At 36.1% G+C, this 9,087-nt stretch overlaps 1 protein-coding gene across 1 annotated transcript; it reads right to left on the bottom strand.

The window, feature by feature from the left end:
- Window positions 1-5,264: 5,264 nt before the first annotated feature.
- Window positions 5,265-7,485, bottom strand: LOC145565244 (uncharacterized). The gene is made up of 4 exons (XM_081625310.1): window positions 7,212-7,485; window positions 6,335-7,031; window positions 5,780-6,241; window positions 5,265-5,670 (listed from the first exon to the last, which is right to left on the bottom strand). The coding sequence occupies exons 1-4, from the start codon at window positions 7,483-7,485 to the stop codon at window positions 5,265-5,267; spliced, it is 1,839 nt and encodes a 612-aa protein (XP_081481436.1).
- Between the last annotated feature and the right edge of the window lie 1,602 nt (window positions 7,486-9,087).

Here is a 9,087-nt window from a genome sequence, read left to right on the forward strand (position 1 = left end):
CCACGCATAGCAGCAGGCCAGCCGCACACCAAGCGCCAGCTGAGCTGCTTGGGTGCTTTTGCTTGAGTAAGAGCTCAATTAGGCATCTCCACTTGAGAGAAAACCTATAAGCTCATTAATTACTCAGGTAGTCTTTTTGGTCGGACTTGGCTAACCTCCAAGTAGTAGACCGGTCGGGTCGTGTTGTGGGTGGACTTCATTGGAAGTCCTCGTCATTTGTTCGGCTCGACTTTTCTCAAGTAAGAGCTCCACCCGGTTGAGCGAAGCACGCTACAAGAGTAATTTAGTCTTTTCTCTATTCTTGTTATTTATGCATTTTGTTATATTAATTGTGAGTTTGTTCTTGGGCTCGGGTTTTATTTCCGCGGTGAGTCGGACTCATCGAAACCCAACAGCGGTATTGGAGCCTTGATCATTTATTTTTATAACAAATACTTTCAAGGTGTTTTAATGATTTATTTTTATTGTTTATGTTACTAATTAGATTAGTAGCTCGGTTTTATTAATTTTAATCTCGTTATAAATCTGAATTTTGGGTGGAAACAGCATTCTGGAAACGTTTCAACCCTTATAGGGCTGTGAAAAAACCAAAATCTGACCAAAAATTCCTTTTTTCGAGGGTTTATCGTTTTTGACAAAAAATTTAAATCTTTTAACCTTGAATCTTAATGGCATATTTATGGTGATTATGTATATGGTTTTTTCCTTAATGTTTCTGCATTTTTTGACCTCTTTAAGCATGGTTACTTTGTAGTAATTAGTGCTTGAAAGATTGGTTAAATTTTCACATAATTGCAAATCTATTGCATTAAGTGTGAAAAATTTATTCTTTGAGGCTTCTAAGTACTAAACATCCAATCTTGAATTGTTTTAAGTGGTTGGAACTTTGAGTTACTAAATTCCATTAATTTTTTGTTGAACTTTTGATTTAATCATGTATTAAGTTGATTGGATCATAAAGTTTCAATCTTGTGATAGAAATTTCATTTATCTTCATATTGAAAGATATAATTTTTCAAGGATTCACAAGTTGAAGTTGGAATCTTTATTTGAATTTTTATGTTCATAATTCAAACCCCCCTTTAATTTTGTCAAATCTCATGATTAATTTAAATTAATAGTGAGGATAGCCTTATTTATTTTGTTGCATCAAGTTGAACCAATTTTATTAAAGAATAGTTCTTGGAAATAATTTTGGTTTAGTGCACTTGGATGAATTTATTTAGGTTGGACTTGTTATAATTTTCATTTGCTCATTAAATTAATTCTAAAATTAATTTGGAATTAATTAATAAAGTCACGCAAATATTCGAATTTAATCTCGAGAGTGTGACACGCAAACCAAGGGCCACATCACCCTCGGCCAGCCGGGCTGCTAAGCAGCCCACATGTGGCTGCCAAGCGCTGGTGCGCACCACACACCAAGATGCGTGGTTGTTGCCTGCTGACCAGTAGCATGGCGCGCCATGGCTAGCCAGCAAGCAGCAGCAACAACTAGCAATGCGCGCTGCTGTACGCGTGTGGCTGTGCGAGGCATGGCTGGGCGTGCGTGCATGTTGCTGCCTTGGTGCGGGCAGTGTGTGCGTGCAGTGCTTGGTGCTATTGCGGGGAGTGCGTGTGGGGTGTGCTACGTTCTTGCGGCACGATGCGCACAACCCCACACTTGGCACTTTAGCCCCGGGTTTCAAAGCTATGCTAATTTTGCGGTTTTGGCCGTTTTATTTATTTTAATTATTTTAATTAAAATTTTGGAGGCTAGGCCTCGGTTTTTTAGCGGCATTTGCAAAATTAATTTTGGCAAAATTTTGGGTTTACCGGCTTAATTAATTGGATTAATTAAGATGGATGCTGAATTTAGTGGGAGCTTCAATTTTAATTGCGCTAAATTACATAATCGGTTAAACAACTTTGACTAGTTTTAATTAGGCGCGTTAATCGAATTAACAACCTAAATTAGTTACTAGTTTACTCGTGTTTATGCATTGTTACTTGTTTTTTGTTGTAAAATGCATGAGCCATTAACAAATAGTGAATGGATGAATGAAATGTATATTCTCCCGCAGGTTTTATAAAAAATTGGCAACTAGTGGGCCCGATTAGGATAGAAAATACGGACTGCATTCCGTCTTGTATTTTTGTAAATCTAAATACGGTCTGCGAACCGTTGAGTATTTTTGTACCTTAATATTTAGATTAGCCCTAATCGTAGATACTAGTGCTTGCATTATTTTAGGTATGTATTGAAGACGGAGGTTCTTGGAAGACGAAGCCATGAAGTTGCAAATGAAGACCCTTGAAGACTTGAAGAATCAAGGGGTCATGCTAGTTGCCAAATGCATCATTTATTTATGTTTTCGATATATATTTATGTTTATATATATGAATTATATGTTAGATGCATGTTTAGGATTTCGAATGTTGCGATGATTAATTAAGTTCAATTAAATAAACCAACATAGAAACCCTAGGTCCCTAAAATATTGAGTAAAATTTACCATTCCAAAACAACACTTACCAACCTATTGAGAGTAGTGATGGGCTATGCCAAAGCGAGGCATCACTATTTCTCTCTAGGATACGTAATGCATACCGGGTATGCAAGTTGGTTTTGGTTATACTCAACGATATGAGTGATGGAGTCCTAACACACTACTACAAAATTGGCCAAAGAGACCCTTCCAAATTAGCCAAAGAGACTGCCTTAGAGGCGGTCTCTAGCTAAGCGGTCTCTTTGGCTAAGAGACTACTTATGTAGAGGCGGTCTTAAGTTGCAATACCAGATACCTATTATCTAAGAAAAGCGGTCTCTTTGGGTTGTTGAAATTTTAAAATTGTAGAAGCGTAAGAGACCGTTTTTGTCAGAAAAGAGGTCTCTCTTTTTCAAAAATTAAGACCACTTTTAAAGATAAGCGATCTCTCTTTTTGAAAAAATTAAGACCACGGTCTTTGTTTAATTTTTGAATTGCATGTGTAGAGACCCTTATGAATGATAACCTGTCTCTTAATGGCTTTTTATTTTTTTTTATTTTTTTTTGTTTTTTGTCGAATTTTTAAATCCCTGTTGCATTTAATATTTGCGCCAAATATTATATATATACGTACAAATAAATTTGTACTCCAAAATAGAAGGCATATATATATATATATATATATATATATATATATATATATATATATATATATATATATATATATATATATATATATATATATTGAGTGCAGTTAGTTGAGTGCTTTGTCTTCTACTTCTGTTTGTAATAGACTAAGGCTGATTTCACTCAATCATACTCATTAGTAGAAGAATGACTGATTTCATTAAGCTAAAAGATTAAAGGGATACAAGGTTGTAGCTTGAGGCTACTATTCTCCAAGCAACTTGAGGTTGCAGGTAGTAGCAGGGGCAGCAGCCCTGCAAGCAAGGGAAGCAGCCATAACTTTGGTTTTTGTCTTCCCTTTTAGATTCATGTGCAAGATTTCTTCTGCTAAAGCTTACATGCGTGTTATTTTTGTGTGAAACCATATTATTAAGGCGGAAAAACAACTAGATAAGGAGTTGAATATGACCACACCATCCCCACGATCAACATCCTCCCAAGCATCAACCACTCGTAGCTATGTTGTTATCGACAAGGATCGTGAGAAGGTAACATCTTCTTGAATGCGTGTTATGAGAAAAAAAGCTATGGGAATGCAAAAGACGGGTGATACCATCTCCATAACTATCCCGAAAAGCATGTTTCTTAACGAAAATAGGTTGGATGTTTCACTTGACTTTGAAGACTTGCTTGATTGGTGTTTCCAAAGGGAGGTCGGAGAATCGCAAATGACTGTTTTCATGAAGTAAGTTTCCATATAATTTAGTTTCTAATCCTAATGTTGATTTTTTTGGCCCTTTAACTAATAATATTGATATGACTTCTCATGGGACTAGGCACCTAAAACAACGTTGTCAAAAAGAAGGTATCTCAGGAATGTATGGGTTTGTGACTGTGACGTGCTTTCACATACGTGTTTTGAATTCACATACGTGCCTAGGAGGAACGTTTTACCTAATAAAAAATGAGGGAGTATATTGACAATGCTAGCTGTTGGCACTGATACACGCACAGGGCGTCCAACAGCTTAGCTTTTGCAATGGTTGCTTGTTGCTGTTGTGGTTGCTTGTGCTTCAACAAGTGCTTAAGAGTTGCTACAGCGGCATGAAATTTAGCTCACATGAGCTACTGCTGCTCTGCTGTTGCCAGGTACTTACAAATAACTTTAGAGGCACTTAATAGCTGCTGCAGACTAAATGCAGGCAGTAGGCCAGTAGGTATAAACTTTGCTGCTACTGCCCTTTTCTTGATTCTATGCTATTGCATACTAAATTCAAGGTCTATGCTGTGCTGCTACTGCTTACAACGGACCAGCGTGTTCACTCAAAGTAAGGATAGAAAATAGAGGAAGGTTGTAATCGTATTAGCTTAAAGCTTGCATTAAACGAACATGGATTTAGGCCATGACTCTCCAATGTCAATACAATAATTTTCTGGATGCCTTCCCATTTGCTATTCTACTTCTATTTATACTACCATTACAAGCATAGAAATGGCAATAAAGCCTTAATTAATACAAGTACTACTTTTGTCATTTTACTACTTAAGTCTAGTAACAAACAATTAGATAAAGCTTCTTGTCCCCTACTCTTTAACGGTCTGCTGCCCCTCCTTGCAATGGCCAAGGCTTGTTGTTGTTGTTGTTGTTGTTGTTCTGATGCTGCTGCTGCTTCTGTCGTCTGCTGTAAGTCAGGACAGTGGGTGGAGGTGGTTTGTTCATTAATTGCACTGCTACTGCTACTGCATTCCCTTATACTAGCCCAATCAATCCCTCATCCCTTAGACTAGCATCACTGCTATAAACTGATCGAACCATACACCTTCAGGGCCGGGCAAAGCAACTACCTAGCTAGCAAATCAGATTAGTGTTAGTCATGATACTATGTTATTAGTTAGCAAGAGTGATGTGCATACATAACTTTTATGTAATTTTTTTTCTTTACTCATTTAGTAATCTAATTTGATGTTATTTCATAACTATTATGCAATTATCTTTCTTTACTCATTTAGCAATGGCATATGTTGTAGATATTTTTCAAAGACCCTTGCACATATTCTTCGAAAGATATTGACGAGATTAGAGACTTATGGATTCAACCAGATATCAAACATGAAATCTCGCTTAAATGACCTTAGCATTATATGAGACTTGAAAACAAAGCCCATAATTCAAGAAGGTAATACCTCGGGAAATGTATAGTTACTGTTGGTATTCACAACTTGACTTTGATGTGGGGGGATTTGAGTATGCTCAACTGGATTCATATGGTTCACCCCAAGCCAAGGAACATGGTATGCCTCTGCCTCTGCATACGGCATAACTTCATCCTTATTATGAAGAATGTATAAATGAGCCTTATGCCAATCAACATAAGATAGGTCACGTTCTTTTCGACCTATGGTCCCCTCACCATCCATTCTTCCCCTATGACGAGATACAGGAAGCCCTATCTGTATTGCATTTAACACATAGTCATTGGAATAAGCAACAACTTCTTCGTAAAATAGTCGTTCGACAATACAACCTTCAGGATGAAAAGCGTTCTTCACATATCCCTTATAGGTTTTCATTTGCCTTTCAAAACACCATTGATTTCTCATGTGAACTGGACCACAATATCTTATCTCTCTAACCAAGTGAATCGATAAATGGATCATGATATCAAAAAATGATAGGAAAAAACATCTCTAATTGACACAAAATTGCAACAATTTCATCCTCTAATGCAGTCAACTCTCTTGGATAATTCACTTTTCTATAAATCACATGAAAGAATCCGCAAAGTCTAATTATATCATAACGAACATTTTTAGGCAGAATAGAACGAATTGCTACATGTAACAAGTGTTGCAATAAAACATGGCAATCATGAGACTTAAGGCCTACAAGTTTCAAAGTTTCTATGTTCACAAAGCTACGAATATTCGAAGAATAACCTTCCGGCACTTTTACTCCAGCCAAGCTTTCACAAAACTCGATTTTTTCTTTTCTGGACAATGTGTAAGCAGCAGGAGGCAAGTATGCTCGACCTTTCTCATTCGTAACAACATGCAATTCATTTCTAATCCCCATATGCTTCAAATAATCTCTAACTTTTTTACCATCCTTGGTCTTACCGAGGATATTGAGTAATGTACCAATCAAACTATCACACACATTCTTCTCAATATGCATAACATCAAGTGAATGTCTCACAAAGAGAAATTTTTAATAGGATAGTTGCCAAAAACATGAATACTTTTTGAAACCCTTCTTTAAAAGAGTGGATCTGTGTTTCTTTTCAAAAGTAATTTCAATGTCCTTCACCTTTTCGAAGACCTCTTCACCTAACATGACTTTTGGTCGCCCTTTGAATTCTTGTGTCCCATCAAACGCATTCTTTCTCCTTCGATATGGATGATCAGACGACAAAAATTGACGATGAACTGGATAAACATGCTTTCTAGATTCCTTTAACCATTGTCCTTTGCAATCCTCCATACCAATAGGACAAGCTGTTTCCCCTTTCACAGTATACCCCGAAAGATTTCCATAAGCCAAAAAATCTTGAATGGTGCAAAATAACATTGCTTTCAGATTAAACTTTTCATTGCGATGTGCATCAAACACTTCCACACCTTCTTCCCAAAGCATAATCAAATCGTCAATAAGAGGTGCCAAGTACACATCAATGTCATTTCCCGGCTGTTTTGGCCCTGAAATTAGCAACGAAAGGAACATATACATTCTCTTCATGCACAATGATGGGGGTAAATTGTAGGTCATCAACATAACGGGCCAAGTACTATACGTACTAATCATGGAACCAAATGGATTGAAACCATCTGTAGATAATGCAAGGCGTAAATTACGCTTTTCATGCGCAAATTCGGGGTATTTTGCATCAATAAACCTCCACTGTGGAGAGTCAGCCGGGTGTCTAAGCATTCCATCGTCTACTCAACCATCAAAATGCCATGTTAACTTCTTTGCATCTTATGCTTTTGAAAATAACCTCTTAAACCTTGGTACTATCAGAAAATACCATAATGTTTTGGTAGGTACTCCCCGATCCCCTTTCTTATACCGTGAGGCTTTACAAATTGGACAACTCTCTAACGATTCATATTGATTACGATATAATACACAATCATTAGGGCAAGCATGCATTTTCTCATAAGGTAAACCCATAGAGCTTAGTGTCTTTTTTGCCTCATATGTACCAATAGGAAGGACATTGTCTTTGGGAAGCATGTCTTTCACCAATTCCAATAACACATTAAAACTTGTGTCTATCCAACCATGACCAGCCTTCAAGTTGTATAATTTGAGTATGGCTGATAACCTTGTGTACTTGGTGCAACCTTCATACAATGGTTTTTCAAAGTCGTTTAACAAGCTCTCCAACATGGAAGGGTTGTTATCAAATTAATCCTCAACTGCATGCAACATGTCCTCCAACCGATCACCCTCATTATTATTATGAACTTCGCGCACATCATCCATTTTCTCACCACTACCACTATCTTGTATGTCCCTAAACTCTCCATGCCAGATCCAACGGGTATATGTTTTATCAAATGCCCATTTACTCAAATGATTGAGAATTTCATCGGGTCTCTTATGCAAAAAATTATTTTGGCACATAAAACAAGGACAACGTAGCTTGGAGCGACCTCCACTGTTTTCTACTGCAAATTTAATAAATTCCTTAACCCCTGCTTCATATTCAGGGTCACCCGGCTTTGATGTTGATATCCAATTTTGATCCATTTCTAACCACCAAGAAAGAGACCTCAATTCTTATATATATATATATATATATATATATATATATATATATATATATATATATATATATATATACATATATATATAAACACAATAATTGCATGAGTATTTTGTTTAATACATATATAAAACAATAATTGCATGAGTATATTGTTTAAAATTCGAAAAACAAGATCGAGATAAATTAACTTACCTATGCAAAAGAATAGCACCTCAAATACTCAATAACGGATCGAATACGCGCTTCAAACAAACATTTACTTGAAATTATACTCCCTTAAAAAAACAAATACAATACTCATTAATAAATAACAATTTTTGGATCCATTTTTCTATTCTTTTTTTAAGCAAAAACAATATAATATACAATGTAAAGAATACAAACATGGGACCACTAGTCATTTTCTACTTTGTTTTTGAATGTGAGTAGCATGAACATCAATTTTGGGAGCTTCTAAGTTCATGTTCTGCCATTTTTTATAACACAGATTTTTAGCCATGCAAATATTTAATCCTTACATGTAGGGTTAGCTTATATACTTTATTATATACTCCTTTTACAAAGGTACAAAATGGAACTTTTGCGGGAAGATCAAATTCCTAACAGGTACTATACGTAGTACTAGCAGCTCATGACTTGCACAAAGCTCTACTCTAAGCCGAATAAAAAAACTATTAGTATAAGAAGACGATTGACATACAAATTTTATGCAAACAAATAAAATAGAAATAATGAAAAGAATTTGAAATTAAACAAACCAAACAAATTTCAAACTTTAATCAAACTTGCATTATGCAAATTCTTATGCATTTTTTACAACATTAGAATTTCTATTTAGCAAAACATGCAAACAAGGCAGAATTCTCAACCAATTTAGCAAAACAAACAAACGGTAGAATATGAACAAAAATCAATCAATTTTATGAATTATATGTGCTACATACATAGTCACAAAACTAGTAGACGGAAAACCGAAAAAAAAGGAAAAAAATACCTTCTCCAAAGTTAGGGTTTTAATCGAAAAATTGCAGAATTCTCAACCTCCAATTAATGAATGCAAAATCGGCACTTGAGTGGTGGAATTGCTATTGCTACGGTGCGCCGGAATGTTGAGTGTGATGAGTGCAGTCACGACGGAGTAGGATGAGTGCGGTGGTGTAAGTAAGCGAATGAGGGAAGCCTAGGTTACTACGACTTCGACTTCGGTTATTGTGGTGACT

Source organism: Chenopodium album, chromosome 10, assembly GCF_948465745.1.
Source record: "Chenopodium album chromosome 10, dcCheAlbu1.1, whole genome shotgun sequence".
Taxonomy (NCBI): Eukaryota; Viridiplantae; Streptophyta; class Magnoliopsida; order Caryophyllales; family Amaranthaceae; genus Chenopodium; species Chenopodium album.

Coding starts and splice junctions, on each gene's coding strand:
- LOC145565244 (XM_081625310.1), bottom strand. CDS start 7,485: ATGTTGGAGAGCTTGTTAAACGACTTTGAAAAACCATTGTATGAAGGT. Junction 7,032..7,211: donor TAATGATTGTGTATTATATC/GTAATCAATATG, acceptor ATGGTTGAGTAG/ACGATGGAATGCTTAGACAC. Junction 5,671..5,779: donor ATTTTGTGTCAATTAGAGAT/GTTTTTTCCTAT, acceptor GTGTTTTGAAAG/GCAAATGAAAACCTATAAGG.